This window comes from Gouania willdenowi, chromosome 1 (genome assembly GCF_900634775.1).
Source record: "Gouania willdenowi chromosome 1, fGouWil2.1, whole genome shotgun sequence".
NCBI lineage: Eukaryota > Metazoa > Chordata > Actinopteri > Blenniiformes > Gobiesocidae > Gouania > Gouania willdenowi.
Genome location: NC_041044.1, coordinates 27,395,567 through 27,421,091, shown reverse-complemented (window position 1 = coordinate 27,421,091; position 25,525 = coordinate 27,395,567). Strand labels below are relative to the sequence as shown.

General features: G+C 37.0%; 1 protein-coding gene across 1 annotated transcript; it reads left to right on the top strand.

Annotated features, from left to right (window-relative positions):
* The first annotated feature begins 2,403 nt into the window (after nt 1-2,403).
* ecpas (Ecm29 proteasome adaptor and scaffold) lies at nt 2,404-25,409 on the top strand. Its single transcript, XM_028449683.1, has 49 exons — nt 2,404-2,425; nt 4,845-4,975; nt 6,364-6,480; nt 7,337-7,455; nt 8,190-8,339; nt 8,444-8,618; nt 9,112-9,251; nt 9,510-9,588; nt 9,673-9,792; nt 9,937-10,022; nt 10,118-10,193; nt 10,281-10,330; nt 10,419-10,485; nt 10,595-10,717; nt 10,802-10,905; nt 11,435-11,558; nt 11,651-11,731; nt 11,882-12,095; nt 12,539-12,630; nt 13,224-13,358; nt 13,459-13,612; nt 14,163-14,335; nt 14,742-14,843; nt 15,009-15,132; nt 15,942-16,087; nt 16,446-16,500; nt 16,631-16,745; nt 16,823-16,891; nt 16,995-17,112; nt 17,201-17,368; nt 17,463-17,542; nt 18,193-18,298; nt 18,431-18,478; nt 18,565-18,683; nt 18,949-19,099; nt 19,199-19,264; nt 21,169-21,258; nt 21,369-21,435; nt 21,520-21,611; nt 21,686-21,752; nt 21,841-22,038; nt 22,238-22,449; nt 22,545-22,588; nt 22,672-22,864; nt 23,034-23,187; nt 23,448-23,553; nt 23,680-23,768; nt 23,856-23,927; nt 24,824-25,409. The coding sequence occupies exons 1-49, from the start codon at nt 2,404-2,406 to the stop codon at nt 24,961-24,963; spliced, it is 5,523 nt and encodes a 1,840-aa protein (XP_028305484.1). The 3' UTR covers nt 24,964-25,409.
* The last annotated feature ends 116 nt before the right edge of the window (nt 25,410-25,525 follow it).

The following is a 25,525-nucleotide window of genomic DNA, read 5'->3' as shown; positions in this document are numbered from 1 at the left end:
AATTCATGTTTTCCGTTGTACATTTGTCATGAGGGTTTGTTTGCATTGTTAAAACTATTTATTTATTTATTCAGTTTATTTCCGACATGGTTGCATTCACAGAAGTTTTGTTATTCCTTTTTTTTTTTTTTTTTTTGTACATGCCGAAAAAGGAGGCGAGAGAAGCAGTTTTCTTATCTAAGTCCCGTCCCCTGTTTTGTACACAGAAAATTTACATCAAAGCTTGTCTCTCTGGTCAAACAGTCTTAGGTTGTTCTGAACACAGTTTCATTTATTTATTTATATATTTTTTGTCCTTTTTTTATGTAGCATTTATTCTCATCTGTAGTCAGTGTTGTCTTTTTTCATTCCTCCTCTCCATCATTGTTCGTGTCGTCCTTGTTCCCTGCAGATTTCATTCCCTGACGTTGTTTGCATTCCTCCAGTTCAAAAGAAAAGTTAATCTTCTTTCGAAGTTCCTTGTTTTGTCTCTGCATCAAGGTTATTCCAGCTGTTAATAGCTATTGACAGTGCTGTGTTTTCCAATGTTAGATTTAACCCTTTCTCGTATAAACACATTACTATGTCTTAGTTTATAAGCAGTTTGTTTGTATATGAAACATTTTTGTATTTGATATGGGAGTGTTTTAAGTGAGGCCCTAAATGCGAGAATTTGTGTGTTGTAGTGTGTTATTTCTTGCAGTTTTAGGTATTTGTCCTTTTCAAATAGTTCGTTTGTGTGTGCGTTGTGTGGTGCTTTATATAGAATTCTAATTGCTTTTTTTTTTAAGTTTAAATAAAGGTTCAAGATACGTTTTGTAGGTGTTTCCCCAGATTTCTGAGCAGTAAATTAAATGTGACCCAATAAGGGAAGAATAGATTGTCTTCAGTGATTTGGTATGTAGTATTTGTTGTAATTTCCATAGGATGTAGTTGTGTTTTCAATGTTTTGTCTTTAAGATATTTTTTATATAATGTTTTTTTTTTTGTTTTTTTTTTTGCATGTGTTTGCTATGATTTTGGTTAGGTTCTCATTAAATATGACATCCTCTTTATTATGTTGGCTATAGAAATATTTCTTTTCTATTTCTATTTTATTATTTATTGAAATGTTCAAGTAAAATTGAACATTTTGAAGAACATAGACATTTACAAATTTAGTTACAACTAATTTCATAACAGCATCCAGAAAGTATATGTTAATTGTAAGTAGGTCTATGTAGTAGCTTATATCTGGGACTCTTGTTTAGAAATACTAGTATTACTACTATTATTTGTGTCCAGTAATCACACAGGAAGTTGCACCCATAATCCTACTGCAGATGTGTTCTCCATTCATTTCATTTTATCATTACATTAGTGGTTAATTTGGTAAAATACCATATACATAAAACAAAACGGGCACAGACAAAAACCAAATGAGTTACATTAATTTTTCAATACTATAAAATATGTTAAACACAAAAAAGCTATTAAATTGTATGTCATTCTGTAAACACGTGAAACCTGAAAACCACTAAATGTTTTCCTATTGTTTTTTTTCTTCTTTTCTTAGTTATCTTTCCTTTTATTCTTAGTTATTATGTGTTATCTTGTTTCTCTGATCTGTTGTCTGTATAGATGTGCATTTTTATATCAATAATGTCATATGACATATGGTGTAAATCAGTGGTTCCCAATATTTTTCGTCCCGTATATCCTCTTTGCATTTTTGTCAAATCATGTGTACTCCCTTTTCATATCATAAGTACCCTCTCCATAATTTTATATGTTTTTTTTTTTTTCATTTGTGGAACAGTGGATTCTCCTAAACCCCTAACTGTGTCTAGAACATTGGTTCCCTAAGGCTTAATCTACTAATTCAAAACAATGATTAGAATTTAAAGTGGAAAAAAACCATGCACTTTTATGTAATTACTTCAATAGTAAATAAGTACGGTCTCCTTTGTAAAATGTGGCTAACTATTGTCTCCTATTGTCATAAGTGTGATAAAATGGCCTCTACAGCATAAAATAGTCTTGTTTTAATAAATTACAAACTAATATAATATTTCATTGAGCAATAGTGCTGTTAGTTTGTGGTGAATTTGTCCAAACAATAACCTAAAAAGGAACTGGGAACCTTTCCTGATTATTTTCAAATGAATTGTGTAATCTTCCTGACTGAGTACCCCCTGCAATGTGCTCATGTACCCCTAGGGGTACACGTACCCCTGTTTGGGAACCTCTAGTGTCAATAACTCTCAAATATGTCCACTTGTTAACGTGGCATTCTGAAAACAAAATCACAAAAAATTAAAACCATTGTCACATTAGAATCACAAAAACACATGATTTTCACACAATGACGCTGTCAAAAAATGTTGAGGCACATGTGCAGTGACGTGTAATAACCGGAGGTGGCGCTGTGGATTTTCATCAAGCATGGCTGCCCAGGATGAACTCAGTAAGTTTCTTTCTGCGTTATTAGCTATTATTAATATATAAGCCCGTGTGTGTGCGGTGTTAAAAGTCGAAAAATACGCATAAGGGTAGAACATATCGACAGTATGTCCTCTATGTTTTTAAGTTTAGTTAAAGGCGCTTCTAGTTAAAATAAAAACAATGTACCGACAACTAGCTCCATAGCTAATACGCTAACGTCAGAGGCCGTTTGCCCAGTCATGGTCTAAATGAAACTGTCACATAAACTGGCTTATGTAGCCAAACTTTATTGCTTTGTGCTCACATATTAAACATTTGGTGTATTTTAGTTCACATGCAGAGGGTGTCACTACTTTAGCAAAAGCCTGAGATTGAATAGACAGACTCTGAAATATGCGTATTGACAGTTGGAGCTAGCTGGTGGTTGTTGAGTATAAAGCTGGTTCCATAAAGGCTGACAGGTCTGGTTCATCACACCAACTGGACCTACACGCAGTGGGTTTGGACGATGACGAACTGGTTTCACTGGCAGCCAGTTAAAGTCCCAGTCATACACGAAAGAGAAAGTTACGTTAACATACATTACGTAGTCCGTCTGCTAAGTTTTAAAAAGATACATTGGTGTCAGTGAGCTGTGGATCAACAAAGTGCTACAATTAAAGGAAGTTTCAGCTATAAAATCAATTATGATCATCACTGTTCTATATAATGTTCCCCTGGAAATCATGTGAAATGTTTAAAAGACTATGCAGATCATAGCACAACAGCTATATTCGAAGCATACATTTTGTTTGAGGAATTTTAATGAATATTTAATTGGAAATTGGAATCTATGGATGGAATAGATTAGAAGTGTTAATTCATTTTTTATTTGGCACAGTTTAAAATGCAACAATATCAACAGTGGACAGACATTACTGGAAATCAATACACTTTAGAGAGGGGTTCTCAACTGGGACCCACATTTTGCCACGGTCATTAAATCGTGACCCACTTTTTTTATTTTTTAAATTCAACCAACCAAATTCAGTTTTTCAAAAATAGCTATTGAAAACACACACACATAATATTTTAAAAAAAAACATAAATCTATATATTTTCCTGTGCAACATGCATTTCACAGCATGCCTGTCAAAAGAAAAGTTTCTTTCCAAATAAAAGGCAAGTCCAACATGAGACAGACATTGGGTTTTTTATTTATTGTTGACCAACTGTCCGGGACCAACCCAGTACAGGTCCGCGACCCACTTCTGGGTCCCGACTCACCAGTTGAGAATTGCTGCTTTAGAGCAGTGGTTCCCAAACTTTTTTGTGGCCAAGGCACAGCAAAGGACAAGTACAAATCTGACGGCGCACCTATCGTGCATAATAGTCTTTATAACACGTGGTATCACTCATAGCATGTTCAGTATCTGTAAATGTGCTTAATTATTTACTCATGCCAAATAAAATGTGACAAAGACGACTATATTACTCATGAAACATTTAACGAAATACATATATATTTAAAAAAATGGTATTGAGTTTGCCTCTGTATTAAAGTGCATACAAAGTATTAAATAAAATAAAAAATAAAAAAAAATAAAAAAATGTGTTGTTGTATATTGCAATATGTATGGTTGTCACAAAATCCCATGTCACACCCGGACTTGCCTCATGGCACACCATTTGGGAACCAGTGCTTTAAGGTCATGCCTGGAACCCCGATCCCCCCCCCCCCCCCCCCCCCCCCCCAAAAAAAAAAAAAAAAAACAACCCTCAAAGGGTTTGAAGAAGAGGGCTATTGATATAACATTTAAACTTTAACTAAAGAGAAAAAAATAAAATAAAGTCAAGCAAAAAAATAGACGAATAACAGTAGAAAAAGCATCCATTGTTTTGTTTATTTATTAGTATTAGTAGTTTTTCGATCTAAATTTTAAATCAGCACGGGGAAAGATTGATCAGATGAGGAGGAAGTGAATTCCATATTCTGGGACCTCTGCATGTAATGCTAAATTGAGATAGTAATACGTGATCGAATTAAGACTTTGAGCTGATTAGTCCTGGGACAATAACACATTTTGCTGGAGTATATATTGTCCTACAAATTATTCATAATAAACTACATTGACAACATTTTTTTAGGCCAAATTAACCACTAATGTAATGATGATTTATTATAATAATGCAAGTACATCATTTCAAATAAAAAAAAACATTTATTTCTCATGAGTATTTATTAGCATTGTAATTGGAATGGCCCCACCTCCCCCTCACACAGACAAAGAGACTGGATGACTGACGAGAGTTCATTACATTCTTTCCGCTATGGATTAAGTGCACAGGTGCTGAGACTGATGTCATCCAGTCTGTTTGGAGTCAGAATTCATATTTTTATCGTTCGATTTATTGATAATCGTACCAGGCCTAAGCTGATTGAGTTGCTCTTCTTTTGGCAGATCAACTGGAACGCGTGTTTCTCCGCCTGGGCCATGCAGAGACCGACGAGCAGCTGCAGGACATTATCTCCAAGTTTCTCCCCCCTGTTCTCCTCAAGCTATCCAGCGTCCAGGAGGGGGTGCGAAAGAAAGTAAGGATTGTGTTGCTGATCTCCTTCCCTAGACAACATCAGGACTTTCCCTTCTGTGCTTTTAAATTTAGCAGTATTTTACAGTATTTAGGTGTAGCAAGGCCAAAGTGGATATGAATGAACAAGTTAGTTGTTAATATACTATAACAGTGATTCATGTTTGTTCAGATCAGGTTGTAAAATGTGTTTTTTTTTTTTCCATTTTACAGCAGTATGTGTCTCCCATTTAAAGCTATTTTCCCACTTAACACTCAACTCTTGATAATTCATCTTCATAATTTTACTGTCATTACAACTTCCATACAACATTTTCTTGAAAATTATCTGGTGAATAACTATAACATCACTATAATTGATTGTTCTTGTACATTTTTTACCATTGTAATTTATTCCATGTTATTGTATGTTTTATACAGGTAACCAGGGACTACAGATGGAAACTAGCTGTTTAGCTATACTCTGGTGTAGAACATCTGTCTTTTATGATCTTAAGGTCTCAATGCATTGTCCCTTCAAATGAAGACTAAACTAAACTAAAAACTAGGCTTTGCCCATCCACAGCGTAGACAATTATCCATGTGCTGGTTTTCATGTTGTTTTGACTGTGGTTGGGTTCATTGCTACGTTGCAGCGTGAACCTTCGACCTCATCTGAGGTCATGAAGTCCTTGGAACAGTAATTTTGGCAAGGCTCTCTCTGTATTTGTTTTATTAAACCATCCTCTAATTCTAACAGATCTCCCAATTCCATCCATACATTTTACCAACCTGCTCGATCCTTTTTCAGGGTTTCTGGGGTCTCCCAATTCCTGCTTCTGAAAAACACTCCCAAGCACAATCTGGTTGTCTTTAATAAATCTCCTTATTGGGATGACAATCAGCTCTTCCTGGTTTCCACCAGACACACCAGACATATTCTTGATTTCACATCATGCATTGTGGTTTTTCACCGAGTCCTTCAGACCCGACTCTGCACAATCTACGTGGGCACTACTGTGTTCTGCACTAAGGGGATGCTTTTTTGCAGCCTAAAATGAGCAGCATGTGGTAGCTATGTTTATCCCTGCAGAACTTTGAACTGTAGGGATGCCGTGTGGGAATAACAGTGGCCATAAGGTTCTTACACACTCTTTTTTTTATTTTGTATCCCTCCCAATATCTGTGTGATTGAAACAATCCTGTTGCTGAGCTCTGCAGGCAGTTTCTCTGATTCCAGTGCATGCTTTTCTCTTTTTATATTGTTACTAGGCAGGACCTTAATATAAAGCTGTGTATTTTTCCAACTTTGTACAATTCCACGATATTCTAGATGTGAGACAATGTTATTAACCATATGGTTTCTTTGCGTGTTATGCAGTTTAAACTAACACTGGTTGCACTTTTTTTTAGGTAATGGAACTGCTGGTTCACCTGAACAAGAGGATAAAAAGCCGACCAAAGATTCAGCTACCAGTAGAAACACTGTTGGTGCAGTACCAAGACCCTGCAGCTGCTTCCTTTGTTACGGTAAGAAATCTTGTACAGCAGATGTTTAAGCTAATGAATACATGAAATTTTAGACACAAGGTTTTTTTTCTGGAAATCTACAGAGTGCTTAAATATGTCTATGTTTAGTACAGTGTGTTTGTGCTCAAATTAAATCATTGATTCCATCAAGTTTAAATTAATTTATTATGCCAGTGATGCTCTGACTGACTGTAATAGATTTTTCCCAATCAATGAGAATGAAAATCTTTGCCTTGACTATGTCAAAGTAAGATTTCCTTTGCTTTTCATCCCAAAGGAACACTTAAAGGATACCTGTAGTCGAAAAGTATAAAACATAAAATGTGTTTATTGAATAACCGACACGCAAAATGTGCACACATTTGTTTAAAAGTGCTATTTTGAGCAATTTGATACCTTAAAATACAATCCATGTAGAGTAGCCACATTGTGACGTTAAGTTGTTTATTCCTGCCACCGTGTCTGCCAGTCGACCACGTGTTTCCTCCTCCTGGTTGCTCTACAAGGACTTTTAAAGAAAGTTACTTTTCTAAATTTCTAGTATTATCTATGGTCTTTTAGTACAGCCTGCAGATAAAATCAACTACAGGTACAAGGTCAACAAATGATACCAACTACTTATACTCCAAAAGTTATTTACCATTTTTTAGGGGATTACTATGGTGCCAACTTACAAGAAAAATCTAGAAAATGAAAACAAATAAAACCTTACTCCAACTTTTTATAATCCTAAAATGCTCTGAAACTGGGTTGAGGTAAAGTTGAGTCACTTAGCATTTTGTTTAAAGGTTTAGCTTTGAGTTTGACTGTGACAACTTGATTTGAATTACATTAGAGTTTTTTTGTTTTTTTAAAGAATTTTACCATCATCTATATAAAAATGGGCTACCCTCGACTGGAGGTGGGAAAACAGTGTGAGCTGGCCCCAACTCTCCTCACAGCAATGGAAGAAAAGCCTCAGCCACAGCAAGACAGGTGAGAAAACACGTCTGTAATTTCCAGAGTATATGTCACTCCGGAATAGGTATAGGTTGCTTTCCATGAAATCTAGGATTTTTGTAGAACAACAAGAAATAAGTCTCTTCTGGCTATAATTTCAAGTCTGAATGTTAATGCACTCGTTTGGATTATTTTTAGGTATTGCAACCAGCCTGCAGCTCATAGTTGGGAGGCTGAGGGTAGAACTTAAACTGCTTCCTGGGGCTAAACACTGGTGCTAATCCAGGTTAACTCTCACAGTATTGGAGTGGTGGGAGCAGTGGGGGATATTGCATTTAATCCTACAATATGATAAACTCCCTGTTTAAAAGCCTCACTAGCTGCTACCAGTATTCTGAATGCACTCTGTTCACAACACACACCAACGCCATGGCACTCTCACCTATACACCTGGCAGAGGCCACACTCACCACAGTCTTACAGTTCTATGATATTGTATAATGAAAATTATTAGAATTACTCAATGATAGATTAATGCTTTCCATGGGTAAATGTGGCTGATGATATTAAGTGCTTGAACGCGACTCGGGTGGTAATTAATGCACAAAGTTTTTTACCATTTGTTTTGTTTGATGATTATGTGTTGCGTTTTTTTTTTTTTTTTTAATGCATATCTTTTATCATTTGTTTACTTATTGAATTGTGGGTTTTTTTGTTTGTTTTTTTTTTTGGTTCCTTTATTTTTGCTTTCTTTTGTTATGTTTTTCCAGCCTGATGCACCTGCTGATTCCTGCGCTTTACCATATGAAGTATCCAACAGACACGTCCAAGAGTTCTCCTCCCTTTAACCTAACAGAGAGGCCGAAGACGGTGAACCTGCTGCTGGAGTTCATGCTGGATGTTCTGCTGATGCCTTATGGGTGAGTTCCTTCTCAGTGGTGGTAATGTATAAATGGATGCATGGATTTCATGAATATTTTAACGTAAGTTGTTAATTTGATTTGTTCTGATGCCTACTTTTTAGGTTTGTGTTGAATGAATCTCCAACTCGACCTCCTCCCTCCTCCCAGGGAGGCTCAGGGGACGGGTCAGTGTCAGCCAGTGGTCAGGGTCTCCCTCAGCCTCCTCCAGGGATGAGCGTCTACGCCGCCAAGAGAGTGATTGGAGAAACTCAGTGGAATGCGGAGCTGCTTGAGCAGGTAGCATTCATGAAGCATTAGTTTTCATAGTTGTTGGTTTTTGTCATTAAGGAAAATATTTTCAGTGATCTTATGACCTTCACAAAGCCTGAATAAATTAAAGTTTTTCTTGTTTTTAAAAATCGATAGACATGTTTTATTTATTTATCATGTTCTACGAAGTGTTATATATTGTCTCTGTGATGATTTATTGATGTATTAGTTGTAGAAAAATTTGTAAGAGCTTATTAAAAAAACAACTAAACATTTGAGTGTTCATCCAAACACAATCATCAGGTGTGGCTGCTTGTTTATATTGAATCCTTATTCTTTTTTTTTTTTTTACCTGGAAGCCTTAAGCACACCAACATTTTACCTAAAAAAAAAAAAAAAAAAAATATATATATATATATATATTTTGTCCTAAATTAATTCGACACTATAAAAATATGGAGTTCTAACACTGTGTGTAGCATATGTCTTAACTTATTTTTTTGTTTTTGTTCTTCCTCAGTGTAAGCTTGGTATAGTGAAGTTCATAGAGGCAAAGCAGGTGCCAGAGGTGGAGACGGTGGTGCACCTGGTGGTAGCATCAAGTGACACCAGACACAGTGTGGCCACTGCAGCAGATCTTGAGCTGAGGAGCAAACAAAGGTGTGATGTTATCCAGCACTGCCTACTTTGATACGTTATGGTACACCTTTATGTTTAGGTTCCTGCTTGGACAAAATATGGAGGGGAAAAGTCATTGTATAAATGATTGTGAATGATGATCTTTGTGTAAAATTATTGTAGAATTTTGATTTAAACTTAGTCTCTTGAAAGGAAAAATGTTAATTATTTTCAGTTTTATTTTGGTCAGACTGCTTTTGTATGGCTTCCATAATTGTGCACTTTCTTGCTATGTTTCAGCATTATTGATTGGAATCATCCCTTAATCATCATTAAGATGTTCAAGGTTTATCTGGGGGATGTTCCTCTCAAATCAAAGGTATAAACAATCAGTTTAGTAAAATACATTTAGTACATATACTTAGTAAAATATGGGCTCTTCTTTTTTTTTTGTCTGCTTTAGGGTGGCAGTATAAAACAAGAGCTGAAACATGAGCCAGTGAGCACAAGAGTCAAGCTGAAGATCTTGCCACATCTTTTGCGATCACGCCTGGCTGCAGAGTTATTTCCTGCTAATATTCAGGTATTTGTCATTCATTACAGATAGATTTAGAAATAATCACGCAATATTTTTTTTAAATAATAATAATAACATTTAATTATTGCAAAACTCCTGTATGGAAGTCAGCATAACCCTACAGGTATGTTATATTACTTTTCTCTCAAGGTGGTGTATGATGGTCTGTTTGGAGCGAACACCAACAACAAACTGCTTTCGCTCACCCTACAGTTCGTTCATCACATATGCATGGTGTAAGGCGCACATTTTTTCCCTTAACACAGTCCTAATTCTTTTATTAGTTTTTTAATGCTTAAAGAAATAAAAAAATGGATCTGCTGTTTTTCAGATGTCCTGATGATAATAAACCATTGGGACTCATGCTTCTTAATGGACTGACCAAGCTCATCAATGAATACAAGGAGGTAAAATAGTGATCTCACTACTTGTGAATTGCATCTTTATCTAGTGAAGTTTGATTTAAACCTACTGATTGACATTTTTGCAAACAGGATCCTAAAGTGCTGTGTATTGCATATTCTGCTGTTGGAAAACTTTCAAGGTAACTTGAAGTTATCTTTTTTTTTTTTGGTGTCTTTCTGTTTTTGTTATATAGATAACCCAATAAACTGTTTTTTTTCCTCCTCTAGTCGCATGCCACAACTTTTTACAAAGGATATTGCACTTGTGCAGCAGTTTTTTGAGTCTATGTGCAAGGTAAGTGTCATGTTCATTGAGGTAAACAAATAAATGGAATAGAATACACTGTCCTAGCTTTTCTATGTTGTGTTGTAGATGTTTCTAATCTGTTGTGTTCATGTTGCAGGAGGAGTCTGATGTTCGCCTTGCCATTCAGGAGGCTTTGTCAATGATGGTTGGAGCATATGCCAATTTACAGGGGGCACAGCTGAACTTGATGGAGGCCCTGGTTGCAACATACATAATAAAAGTGTGTTCCTATTGAACATTTTGGGGGACAAGTCCAAGCTCTCACTATGAGTCTAATCCTTTTTTTTTTTTTTTCCCGGGGCAGCCGGAGGTACAAGTTCGCCAGGTGGCCACAAAGTTTGCCAGCACAGTGTTTGCTCCTGATCACGTGCCATCAAGATTCCTGCTTCTTCTGGCCGCTGGAGACTCGTAAGTTCAGTTGTTGGTGAAATAACAATGGAAACATACCAGACATATGTATAAAATGTGGCTTAAAAAGTACATTAATACATGGTATGTGGGAATGCAGTCAAATAAAAACTTTTTGGGTATAAGTGAGAAACATAATGGAAAAGGTCATTCTTAAACATATTACGTTGGATTCCAAATTATTCAAATTGGCTCTTAATTTGTATAAACATACATTTAGTAAAGCAGAAAGTGTTTTTATTGATTTCAGTTCATTGATGGTAAAGAGATGTATTGCTTTAAATTAGAAAAATATAACCTGACCTTGTGCCTCCCAATGATAACATTCATCCATAAGACAAAGCAATATATATTCGAAGAGATTTGGGGGCACTTTATTGACTTTATAAAGAACTTGGATGGTTCTGAAGTCTCCATTCATTTTTGAATCTCTTGCAGTTATTTACAATATGTAGATATGTCGAGCTCCTAAATCCTAAGAGAATCTATGTTCTTGAAAGGCCCTGTGTGTCTTTTTATTGTACTTCAGGAGAGAGGAGGTCTCAGCAGAAGCCCAGAAAGTGCTGAGGGTTTTTCCTAAGAAGAGCTTAGAAAAAGCGGAAGCAAAGCGGATGCCCTCATTTCCTGACATGGTCGTCTATGTCCAGGAGAAAGTAAGACTCTATACAAGTTTCCTCTTGTTTCAAATTGGCCTTCAATTGAATAAGCACTAAACCCTCTTTGTTCTCTTTCTGGCTATTATCAGGCAGTTCAAGCAATGAAGAGTTCACTCAAGTGTGTAATTGGAAACGCCACAATTCCCTTCAACCCAGCCATGTTTGGAGAGGTAAATGCTAACTGGTTGGATTTAACCATATCCTTTTTAACCAGTAAATTGAAAGTGTCTGATAATATAAAATAATCTTCTATAAGATCATCTTTTAATGTCGTTTCCTGCCTCGCATCAGTTTGATTTGACTTATCCCTTTTTTTCCAGACCATGTTGTACCTGAGGGTGTGTTTGGCTAATAGCGCTGGGGTCACACCCACATCTTCACGCTCAGACATGCGAGACGAGAGTCCCGCGATCGCTCGCTACGTCAACACACTCCTGTCGTCCGACTCTCAAACAACGATGTCCAAGGGCTCTGAGGCAAATCCAATACACATCTACATGGATCTGATGCAGCAGCTGCTCTCTGCAATGGGAGGTGATGCAGGTTCTTCATATTTTAGAAGAATTTGCCTAGTTCCTGTAATGTGGTTACTAAAATAACAAGTTTGTTTGTTTTTGTGGGTCAGACAGAAAACAATTTTACACAGTAGAGTTAAGTCATAAACCACACCTGTGCTAAGCGGATGTTCCATGTAGAGTAAACATAGAAAGTTAGAATCATTGGAAAATTACTACAAAGTGGCAGTAACTCATTAACTCTTGATAAAAATGATAATATGAATGCTGCCAGTTGTATTGTAGGTTTACATATGTTTGATTATTCATTTTTTTACATTAAAATGTGGTATTTTGAGACAGTAGTGGTATTTATAACATTAGATGATGGTCAGGATTCAGTGTAGTTTAGCAGAATGGAAATAATCTATAAGAAATGTGTACATCAACAAATATTGATCTCTTTAAAAATGTCCTCCTCAGGACTCCCAGTGATGTACTGTCTGCTGGAGGTGGTGTCGGTCTGCCCAGAAAAACTGGCCCCGAGATTTTCTGGTAAAATTGACTGGATTAAAGTAAGTATTAGGCTACATAATGTATATATATTCCAGGTATTGGGTGATATAAATGTAGAAATATATTCAGATGTTGATATATGGAGAGAAACTATGGACTTTTATACCAAATAGATAAATTATTTACTTGGCTGCGAAAATATTTTCTAGCATTTAACTGATCCACTGTGGCTGCATCGCTGTCCTGTTTTATTCTGTTAGAACAAAGTGATGAAAAATGTATTAATCTGCACTCGTTCAATGCAGCAACTCTTCCTATAACACAATTGCCTCCAATATGTCTTGATCTCTATGTCTCCCTTATCCTTCTGCATCCTTGTGTTGTCATTAATGAGAGATGATTATCGTAGTACTAGGAGAAGATTGGTCTTAGTATTTAACTGAGCATCCTTAAATTGCTCTGTTTTTACTTTTTAGAAAAAGTCTTTATCCATATTTTTCTAAAACATATAAAATTATGCTATTCAGGTGAAACTATGTAAACAAAATGTAAATTAGGAGCCAGCTAAAAATGTATATTTAGCTTCTATTAGATTAATAATTTGTCCTCCTGGTAATGTTGATGGAACAACAAATCTTTTTTCTGCCCTCAGAGTTTGATGACGACTAGTAAGGAGGAAATGAGGGAACTCGCTGCCCAGCTGTATGCCTTGGTGGTTTCTAGCATGACTGGCAATGAGCAGCAGACCGCTGTGCAGAACCTGATCAAAATCACCAAAGACACCCATGTACGTCCTTTTATCTTTGAAAGTTTCCCAATTTTTTGATTGTATATATTTAGGGATTATCAATATTCATCCTGATGATGTGTAAAATGTTTACATTCAGAGTCCTGAAGCTCAGCATGGAGCCATTATCGCTCTAGGTTGTGCTATTGGAAGGAACCTGAGGAAGAGGAAGTCACCCATGTCTTTAGAATCAACACAAAGTGCCTCCCCCCATCAAGATGATGAATTGGTTGCGATGGTCACCAAAACAATTGGTGTGTGATGTCTTCTGTGCTTTCTCTATGCATTTGTTTTTGTATTACCTCCATAAAGCATAGAAAGGCAACTTTTATCACATTGGGGTCAATCTGAGGGTTAACACAGAGAGGAAAAAGGGGTTGTGTGTCTTTTCTAGGTTATTTTGTGTATTTTTGTTATTTTGTGTGTTTTTCTCTCTTTGTGTGGTTTTGTGTGTTGTTCAGCCTCTGTATTTTGGTTGTCATTTACTTAATTTTTTTATTTTTGTTGTTTCAGGTACATTTGTGGTTATTTGTTGGTTTTTTTCTTCTAGTTTTTATTTTTGGATGTCTTGTGTATTTGTGCGTTTACTTTGATTAAATTTTGTGCTGCCTCTAAAGGCCGCATTTGGCACCTGGGCTGCCAGTCGCCCTTTTCTACAACAATGGGATGTAAAATCTATTTTTGTCTTCTGAATGATCCCAATGGTCATACTGTATGTCCATCTTCTTTAACAAAATGATTTGTTGTAAATTTTACTGTATTGTACAGCTTTGTAGAGTAATGCTTGTTTCTATATCCTTTCAGGTTCCTCCCTAGACAGCAGCAGTCCACTGCTGAATGTAGCTGCATGTACAGCACTGGGTGATATCGGGCGTAACGGCCCTTTGCTCATCCCAGCAGAGGGTGACGGATTCACCAAAATGTCTATTGTGGAAAACCTCCTGGCACGGATCACGTCTGGCAAAGAAAGTCAAAAGGTGATTAGCATGCTAGCTACTTAGCCAACTCATCTTTGAGTGGAAGTTGTATTCCTTCAATAATGTAGAAAACACTGCCCTAACATGTTTTGCCAGCAGGTGGCAAATGACCAGGGTCTGTATTTAACCAAATGAAATTATTTTCATTGTTTTGTCCAGGCCAACAACAACAACAACAACAGCAGTACAAATTTAGTAATGCAGTTATTATTAGCTTGTTCTGACAGCAATGTGTACACATCAATAACGTATGATAACACCATATGTTGTACAGCACAGGTTCTCAACTCATTGGTTGAGATCAACAAGTGTCACTAAGTTTCAGACATTTCCTTCTATATTATTAGAAATACCGATGTTTTCTTAGTGATCAAAGCTAAGTTTATCTTCTTGCATTTGTATTCAGATGAAGGAACGTGCAGTCATGACTCTGGGTTACCTTCCTGTGGGAGATGGAGACTTTCCCCACCAAAAGAAGCTGCTGCAGGGGCTCATGGACTCTGTGGAGGTATAAAATACATTATTGGGAAGATCTATTGTTATTCTATCAAAAGTCATTATGAGGTATTTTTAGCTGTGCACCTTTGGTAAAAGCTTGTTTGTTTCCAGATTGTTTTGTAGTTTTTCAGAGGAGGCTTTCATGCATCACATTTCTCTTCTGTCACTTTTCAAGGCTAAGCAAGTTGAGATGCAGTTCTCTGTTGGAGAGGCCATCGCTTGTGCTGCAATAGGGACCAAGTCTGTATCTGCTCGAGATGTGTGGGTCTGCCCAGCTGACCAGTACAGCCCCCCACAAGGTGAATATCTTTATGCTTTTGTTTGTAATATTTAATTAACTGTACATTCCTAAGTGACTAATCTCTGAATTTTAATGAATTAATCTGGTTAATATGCAAAACAAATGCCAGGCAGTTATTTGCATTTTAATAAAGGTTAATGTAGGTAACTGACGTGTCTCATGTAACAACGTCACTCTGCTGCGCCGACTGGGATTGAGAAGTCAAATTGAATTATGTTGCACTTTTCGCGGAGGGTGTGGCATGAAAACAAAAATGCAATGACCTCTTTGCTTTTTTTTAGTTGTCACAAAATGAGCAGTGTTGAAGAAGAAAATGAAAATGCAACTGTGATTATTTATTACCAATTTGATTTATGAATCAAATAAGGCAACTAAAACCTTTAATGCATTAGTGTTTCTGCTAATGTATTTTAATTTTCAAATTTTACATTTTGGTAACTATTTGCTGGGCCATCTTTTGAAAATTGAAACGTAAATGTAATCATTTTAATGAAGTTACAAAATGAGCAACCTTGAAGAAGAAAATTAAAATGTAGTTTGGATTATTTATTATTCATTTTATTTATCATTTAGAAATGCAGCTATATTCTGAAAATGAAAAAGCATTTCTGTTAATCCATTTTAAATTTCATTCTGGTACAGATATGCTTCCATATTTGTCTTCCTGAATCTGTTTGCACAGTATCAGGACTTTTAAAAGTATTTTTGTTGAAATATATTTACATGCTACACTGACTTTTGTGATCTTTACTAAATGCTGTACTTCCTTCAAAAAAAATACTTAACAAACTTTTTACTTTTTGTCAGATTTGAAAGACAATGATGTTGTTCCTTGGGTCCTCAACTCCATCTTGTCCAAATACATACCGAGCCAGAACCCCCATGTCCGACAGGCAGCTTGCATCTGGCTGCTCTCCCTCGTCAAGACACTCAGTCAGCACAAACAAATTACGGTGTGATTTTTTTTTTTTAAAAAAAAAAGAAAATGTATTTGTTTTTGTAATAAGTTTTTTTCATAGCTTTTTAATCTTTTGATGACTTTCTAACCTGGCTCTGCTGGAGATTTCTTCCCATTAAAAATTAGTTTTTTTCTGTCCACTGTAGCTGATGCATGTTTGTCAAATTGTTGGTTTTTTTCTTCAGAATTTTTTTGTTTTTAATAATCGCTACAAGATGACTTTTGCTGTAATTGGCGCTATATAAATAAAGTTGAATTAAATGAAGTGAACAAAGAAGATTGACTAGTTACTATTTTGCGTGCATCAAATCATTTTAAACTGTTTTTTTTTCTTCTTCTTTACTCTTTAACAGTCCCATTTGAAGGAGATTCAGGTGGCCTTTATCTCTGTTCTGTCAGATCCAGATGGTAAGATGATCAATCTAAATTGATGTCTTTGTCTGCTTATTACATCTATCAGTTGATGCGCATTATTGATTGTCTACACAAGATGGCTAAACAGCCATCATTTATCTAACTGCCTTTCTCTGTCAACCAGAGTTGAGTCAGGATGTGGCATCTAAAGGCCTTGGGCTTGTGTATGAAATGGGAGATGAGGGCGACCAGCAGGAACTGGTGTCCATGCTCGTGGAAACACTGATGACAGGCAAAAGGTAAATGGGCTATCAATGTATGAATGGGACTTTGGGAAGATGAAATTGTCTTAAAAATGCTTTGTTTTTGTGAAAAGATTCAAACATACAGTATCAGAAGATACTGAAGTGTTCCAAGGTGAAGGTTTGGGGAAAACGCCTGATGGGTAAGCCACGTTAACACCGACTATTAATGATTGTCAGATAATTTGTGTCCACTCTGTGTTTATCAGCATTCTGCCTTTATTTATATTCAACGTATCTGAACAGTCACGGCCTGTCCACCTATAAGGAACTCTGCTCACTGGCTAGCGACTTGAACCAACCAGATCTAGTGTATAAATTCATGAACCTTGCCAATCATCATGCCATGTGGAACTCACGCAGAGTAATTATTGTGCTCCAACACATTGACCTTAGTGACTTTTAAAACGTATGCTACTGGCTAACAGTATTTTTCCTGTTACTTGTTAAAGGGTGCGGCCTTTGGTTTCAACATTATCGCTGCTAAAGCTGGGGAGCAGCTGGCTCCATTCCTACCCAAGTTGGTGCCTCGTCTGTATCGCTACCAGTTTGACCCTAACCTGAGCGTTCGCCAGGCCATGACTAGCATCTGGGACGCTTTAGTCACTGATAAGACCCTGGTAAGAGCTGGTTGTTGAGTGCTCGTTAGTGTAGTAATGGATTTATATTGGTCTTATAAATGTGGCTATGTGTGATATTTGTGATGTTTTCTAGGTGGATAAGCATCTTAAGGAAATCCTGCAGGATGTTATTTCTAATTTGACCAGTCCCACCTGGAGAGTGCGTGAGTCCAGGTAAACAAAAAAAATCAATATGCAGTTGATGAAAGGACAGCACTATAAGTATTAAAGGCACAAACATGCACAATGTTTGATTGTCAAATGAATGGATGGTACATAACACAGCATTTTAAAAATCATTTTTGATAACCCTGTTGCATTCACTATTCAGATGAATTTTGTCTCGGTTAATAGTTATCTTTTAGGTTTTTTTTCTCGTTAAAGTAAACTCTTACTCAAAAATATTTAAGTTTAATTCATAATTTAAATATATATATATATTGATGTATTGCAATGCATACATTTCCATCTGTATTTGTTGTAGTACATGTTGGTCATAATACAGTCATAACAAGTTTGAGCCAATTTAAATACAACGAGACCTCAATACTCCTCTTTTTGTCTTTTTCCTTATAAGAATAAAAAATAATATTAGAAATAGAATAAAATAAAAAGTATGTAGAGTTCAACACTTTCCAAGGGAGGCATTCTGATCATTGTAAGGTTCAGGCTCACTGTTAAAAAAATAAATAAATACACCTCTTTAAAAAAAAAACAAACAAACTCTCACTTAAAAAATTAAGTTTAATTCCTAATTTAAAAAAATACACTTTTACTGAAAAAATTTTTAGTTATTGTGCAGTAAAAATATGTTTTTCTTCCAGCTGTCTGGCCCTAAATGATTTGATCCGTGGCCATTCAGCAGATGATCTGATTGATCACCTTGCAGAAATATGGGAGACGCTTTTCAGAGTCCTTGATGACATTAAGGTGAGTATAAAAATGGTAGAGAGCAATGTTTTAATTAATCACTGGTAAATTGGTTTTAGATAAGTGAGGTTAAATACAAAACAAATATTTCATATTTGTTATTTGAAAGATTTCAGAACATTTGTTTTTCAGGAGTCTGTGAGGAAAGCTGCAGATCTTACTCTGAAAACTCTTAGCAAGGTATGTGATATTGTTCTAACTGTGAGCTTTGTGTGTATATAAACGTTTGTGGTGTACACACAATGAATTACTTTATTTGTGGACAGGTGTGCACTCGCATGTGTGAGTCTACGGGCTCTGGAGCTCAGAGAACTGTGGCAGTGATGTTACCCACACTGCTGGAAAAAGGCATAGTTAGCAGTGTCTCAGAGGTCCGCTCACTTAGGTAATGTTTTCACTGTGTCCTCCTTTCTTTGTGTGGCAACACTTACGGTCATAATCTGATCCTGTGAATGTCAACTTGCTTTTTCATCACAAAACATCCTAAATGTGATTTCTGAAGAAAAATGTCTGTAGTTGTCAGTGTGGTGTCAGCCCCAAAATCATTTCAAATCAATACAAGACACATTTTTATTACTCATTCAGACATTCTGATTTGTGCTATGTTACTGTTTGTTATGTTCTCGGAACCACATCGGCCCCTCCATCAGTATTCAGACCCTGGTGAAGATCAGTAAAACAGCTGGTCCCAGACTAAAGCCTCATGCCTCTCGCCTCATCCCAGCACTGCTGGAGGCACTTAGCACTTTGGAGCCTCAGGTCCTGAACTACCTCAGTCTGAGAGCCACAGAGCAGGAAAAGGTGATGTCATTTGTTTGCACGAACACCCAAGCCTGTAAGTTCACGCCAATCAAACTTTCCCATCATTACTAGTTGTTGTTTTGTTTCCTCCTATTGCAGAGTGCCATGGATGCTGCTAGGCTGAGTGCTGCCAAGTCATCTCCAATGATGGAGACCATCAACATGGTAAGCCAGCGTTTTTCAACCTTGGAGTTGTGACCCCATGTGAGGTTGCAAGAAATAAAATGGGGTTGCCTAAAATGTCTAGTAATTGGTAAAAAAAAAAATACTGATTAGAATTTAATAGATTTTGTTGTTGTTGATTATTATTATTAGTTTAGTTTTTACCCCCACAGTCTCTAAGAAAAATATATTAAACTGTCACTTTCTCAAATATGAATGTAGTTCACATTGGGGGTGTCCTGATTTGATATCGGATATCGGTCCGATATTGGCCTGAAAACAAATATTGGATATCGGATTCATTCATTTTTTTAAATTTTTTTTCTTTCTCAAATTTATTTTATTTTTTTTAAATTTTATTCAATTGTAGAATACTGTAGATATTGTGTTGAAGGTTAAAATGTATGTAACCAATTGGTTAATAATAAATGGGTCAGTTTTTCTCATACCTACTGTTGCTGACTGTTGTTCTCTGTTGATCACTTGATCAATACTTTTCTAACATTCCACAATTCAAAATACGTTATTTTTTTATTAAAGAAAAAAGAGAGAGAGACGCAAGGCTGCAATATCGGTATCATATCTGAAATTAAAAAGTTGTATTGGGACATCTGTAGTTCACATAAAATCCAGTATAAGAATGAGAATAAATGTCTCTGGGGTTGCCAGATATTTGCGATATAAAAATAAAATAAAAGGTTGGGAACCACTGTGATAAGCTCTGCTGTGATTATTCCACATCTTTTCAAAAGCCATGATCGGGTTCAAAATTCACACAGCGAGTCATTTATTCTACATGGAGCCCAGTCCAACTGACTCTGGGTATAAAGCTGCATACACACTGAGCAGCATGCCAGTCCATCACATAGACAGCCACTCCCACTTTACCTGTTACAGCTAATTCAAAATGATGGAAGCTCTCTACACATGCACTTAAAACTTGGTCCTATGTGCTTTAAGGCACCCACACAAATGTAATGAAAACTACCACCAAGCAGCCTGTTTATGCCGAGTTAATATGGAAATATTCAGTTACTTTAATGCTCTGAAGGTCGTATGTTGCATCAAATTGTGAGTGGCCCCATCGACGCCTCCAGGCAGTGATTTCTATCTTTTCCACAACAGCATACAGTTATAAATGCTGAGCTCAGGGTTAAGTTAAACATTTTTTTTGTTTGGTTTTTTATTTTACTCGATTTATTTATGTAGGACAGGCTACATAAACTGTGTATATACTTGCTTATCCATGAGAGCAAAACAGATTAACCAAGGCCAAGTTACTATTATTACTTGTACGCTATCTTTAAATCGTGGTGGTGCATTATCTGGTATTTTAGAATTTTGTATTTTTTTTTTAATTCTCATTTTATTTAGAAAAGCAAACTTCCATCACAAAAATTAATTACAATGATACAGGCTTGAGTTCATTCAAGACAGAAAATGATGGAAATAGAAAATCCTGGTGATTTTGTCCATACTGCTTATCTTTCCTTTTACGGATTGAACATTCCAGTGAGAACAATGAAAAAACGTTACTGGGGAGCGCTGCACAGCCCCTCATACAATCAAATCCTCACACAAAAATAAATTGGGTCGGCTCACCCAAAGTTGAGTCAAATCAGATCTGATTGGTGTAACGCACTCAGTCCATTTGCTTGAGATCTTGTAAAAATTGTTCTTTTTCAACTTTCAGGGTATATTATATCTTCCCATCACATAAATCTTAGACAATGGTGGGAGGTTCTGCTTTCAACCATTTCCTTGTAACTGCTCTCTTGCTTTAGCTCATGTTCCAAATAATAACTTTGCCATTTACATGTTCTTCCATTTAAATGGAATGTTTACATTTAATACAATAAGGTACCATTGCTTTTTCAATAAAATCTGTCTGTCCGTCCCTTTTATAGTGTCTACAGCATCTTGATGTCTCTGTGCTGGGAGAACTGGTCCCTAAGCTCTGTGACCTGCTGAAGAGTGGAGTTGGCCTGGGAACAAAGGTAGAACATTTATTCATTTTTTGCTTCTATGCACCTTTATTTGATTAATATTTGCATTTTTTTGCCAGTGTGCTAAGTTTGACTCACTGAGGTTTGACATTTCCACACAGGGAGGCTGTGCAAGTGTAATTGTTTCCCTCACAGTGCAGTGCTCCCAGGACCTCACCCCGTACTCAGGTGTGTATACATATACCTTTAAATGATCTTTCAGCGTGTGTGTGTGTTGGCTTTGAACACATGGTGCTTTTTGGTCTTTGTCAGGTAAACTGATGAGTGCCCTGCTAAATGGTGTCCATGACAGGAGCACTGTTGTGCAGAAAGCATTTGCCTTTGCGTTGGGACACGTAGTCAGGGTAAGGATACACTGTTCTTTGTAACCTATCAACAATGAATGCTGACAATGCAGTTTTGACATTTGTTTTTTCAGACTGCAAAAGACAGCAGCGTAGAAAAACTACTACTGAAGCTTAACACCTGGTACTTGGAGAGAGAGGGTGAGACGGCCGTGTATTTAACATTGATCAGGTTATGCTTTTCGACAAAGGGTCATTTATTGACTGCTCCTTCTGTTTCCTTACTCAGAACCTGTTTATAAGTCATCATGTGCGTTGACGGTGCATTCCATCAGCCACTACAGTCCAGATGTGCTGAAGAGCCATGCAGGCGTGGCCCTGCCTCTGGCCTTTTTAGGCATGCATCAGGCTCCTGGGCCTGAGGAGGAGAAAGGAGAAAGCCATGATGCAACACTGTGGACTGAAGTGTGGCAGGAACATGTTCCAGGTGGGAAAGAACAAGCTGCCATTGATACAAAGAATGCACCGTTATGATAGTCATGATGGTTTTATATATAAAGTTCAACTATAAAACTAAAGGAAATTAATATAAAATGGCAATTATTGAGCAAATTATCCAAACTTAATAGGATTTAAGCTGCTTGCCCATTGCTCATGTTTGTCTCATCAAACATGTCTTTTGTTAGGGAGCTTTGGAGGAATCAGACTATACATGACAGAGTTGATCGCCATCACACAGAAAGCTCTGCAGTCCCAGTCCTGGAAGATAAAGGCTCAGGGTGCGGCTGCCATGGCAACTGTTGCTAAGGAACAGACGGGCTCGTTGGTAGCGCCACACTTGGGTTTGGTGCTGACGGCGTTGATGCAGGGACTGTCTGGACGCACCTGGGCTGGAAAGGTAACATTTGTCCCTATGCTGAAGAAAAAAAACAAAGAATTTAACTTTAAATGTAGAAATGTGTAGAATTCAGCAAACGGTTTTGTTTTTTTCAGGAGGAGCTTTTGAAAGCCATTGGATCGGTGGTGTCTAAGTGCAGGTTAGAAGTGAGAAGTTCTCTTGTTGCCAATTTATTTGTCCTTTCTTCACTAATGTTGGTGTATTTTTTGGGGGATCTTTCAGCTCCGAGCTGCAGAAACCTTGCAGTGGTCAGCCCACCGTCTCTGAGGTGTTGGATGTGGTGATAAAGGAGTGTCACAAAGAGAGTCTGGTGTACAAACAAGCTGCTCTGCGTTGTACTGGAGATGTCCTGCACGCCACCCAGGAGGACCGTTTTACTGACATGGCTGCAATCCTTTTCCCCCTGATTAAAAAGGTTAAATCCCTTGTTTTATCCCTTTTATAGTTTTTTTTTTTTTTCTATCTTAGTTTGTTTTTTTATTAATTATTATAATTTATTTAAGTGTAGCTGCTTATCTTTGATGTTTAGAATGAGCTTCGATTTGTTCTCATGGTTCTTTGCATGTCTTCATGATGTGAAACAGAGCTGTCCTGAGAGCGGAGGTGTGTCCCTGAGGTCACGGCAGGATGATGATGAAGATGAAAAAGATGCAAAGGACAAAGCGCTGCAAACTGAGGTTCTGCTTTGTGCCTTCGAAACTCTCGGAAAAACTTGGCCCAGAAACACACAGACGCAGAGTAAGTGACGACTCAGCATATCTATCTACATCTTTGTTTGCACCTCAGAAGGTTAATTACCAGTTCAGTTGGCAATGATTTCTCTTTCATGACTGTTTACATCGATTGATCAGTTAGTGCTAGGTATAATATTAATATCCATATGAAGCATCTGCAGACCCACAGAGAATAGGAGTGTAGAAAATGGAGTTATGAACCATATTGAAGGATAAACCTCACAGATGTATTCATTGTAATGTGAACTGCTGGTCTTTGTGCAGCCCAGTTCCAGGTGGAGGTCTGCACTTTGATGTGTGAGAAGCTCAAACTGAGCACCTGGAAAGTCCAGCTCTCTGTTCTTCAGTCTATGAAGGCATATTTTCAGGGGTAAGAACCACACGGAGCCCAATCTATGCGCTTTGTAAATCTCTAAGTTTATTCTATTCAAAGGATGAAATAAACATGTCCAGTCAAGCTTATTGCTCTTGATTTATTTATTATTTATTTTTGCAGGTTATTGCTACTGGACAAAGGCAGTGAAGATGTCGACACGTTGTCACAGATCCTCACAGAAACCTGTGCAGCTCTCACCTACCCATTAGGTTAAAGCTTCACCATTTCTAAAGCGTTGAATCCCCAGTTTATTTATTTCATATTTTATCAACATTTGTGTTGTATTTCCTCTCCAGAAAACAAAAATTACTCCTCCGTCAGGACAGAGGCCTTGTCAGTGGTGGATCTAATCGTTAAAAGAACTGGAGGTAAGCATTTAATGCACTGATTTTACTGAGGTGTGTAGAATATAGAATAGAATATAGTATGTGTTGAGTCCAATTTATCTGTAGAGGCAGGTGTGTTTCATGTTGCTATAATTGTTTAATAACAGGAAGCCTTAGTGTTAGTCGTAGACACATTAATATTATTATTATCAATAATAATAAAAAGTAAATAAATGACACATTATTTGTTACCTTTATGTTGGTTGCATGAGATTGTATACATGCAAAAGAAATTTAAACTTAAAAAAAAAACTCCGTTCTTATTCCCGGAGGTGCTAGCGCAGAATTAGTTGGCACAATGTTTATAACCTTTTTTGGTTGATATCAAGAACTTCCGTGCGACCCTAAAGACATTTTTTTTTCTTTGGAATTACTTTTTGACCATGTTTTTATACTGTACCCAGGATTAGTGACAAGTTGTGCCAGCTCAGATATTTTTTTTAACTGTATTTTATTAACTAGATTCATAATTGACAAAGTGAAAGTATAGAATACATATAATTGTTTAAGATGTTGTATTTTACTTTGAATTAAAAATGTATTTGTAATCGGTAATTACTTTTTATCAATTACTAGACATTTCAGGCGACCCCAAGGTTGACGAATTCTGGGTTTGCATGGTTATTTAGGCGTGCCTCGTTTCATGTAACAATTCAGGCTGACATACGTACAGTATGTGGAAAAAATATCTATATCTGCACATTTTCACAGCTAGCTGCATGATATCATCTGTTGTTGCATTCTAGCTTTAATCACAACCATCAGCTCTAATTGAAATCCCCCCCTCCTGACTAACACCATGATTTTAAACTGTATACCCCCCATTCACATGCTTGTCTTTGATCTGCTCATGAACCTGTGTGTGTGCGTGCGTGCAGAGAGCGAGCAGTGGGGCTGTGTATCAGTGAAGAGCCGTGAGCAGCTCCAGCGCTCCCTGTCGACCCTGCAGACCGACACGAGGCCTGAGCTGAGGGACAAAGCCCAGGAGCTGCGCAGGCACATCCAAAGCCAGCCCTGAGGGAGAACCAGCGTCCATAACGTTTTTAACACTCTTCTCTCTAACCTTTTAAAGCCTGTTTTACCTCTGACAGACAAAGGGACAGAGTTAAAGGATGAGGCTATGATGTGTAAAGTTTTATGAGGTTCATTTTAAAGTACGCCAATAATGAAAGCTTAATGAATCGGTGTGATACGTTTGTGGACATGGTTATTACTGTTGGAGCTTCACCTATTACATAAATGTCTAAAAATCAGCTGGTTGGTAACCTTCACTGGCACAGGGACTTTCAGGAATGTGGGTTTCATTAGACACAACCACTGAAACAGTAACTGATTAAAAAAAATGAAATAATGTATTTGTCTTATTTGGCAGTGGAATCTCATTGTCCTATTTTGTGAATCTTGTTTAATCCTATTATAGCTGTTTGAATTTGTCCATGAAATAAAAGTATTGGCAATTTGGAACATTATTTCTGTTGTCTTCATACTGTGCATTCTGTTTTATACATGAGGCACAAAACTGTCTTTATAAAAAAGCAGGTGCTGTAATAACTTCCACACTCCTGTTAAATGCTTTTTAG

What these genes read in the sequence shown, in the direction of transcription:
- ecpas (XM_028449683.1), top strand. Translation starts at nt 2,404, where the DNA reads ATGGCTGCCCAGGATGAACTCA. An exon ending in GTTCATCACATATGCATGGT is followed by an intron (nt 10,023 to 10,117) that starts GTAAGGCGCACA and finishes GCTGTTTTTCAG; the next exon opens with ATGTCCTGATGATAATAAAC. An exon ending in CGTTGGGACACGTAGTCAGG is followed by an intron (nt 21,612 to 21,685) that starts GTAAGGATACAC and finishes TTGTTTTTTCAG; the next exon opens with ACTGCAAAAGACAGCAGCGT.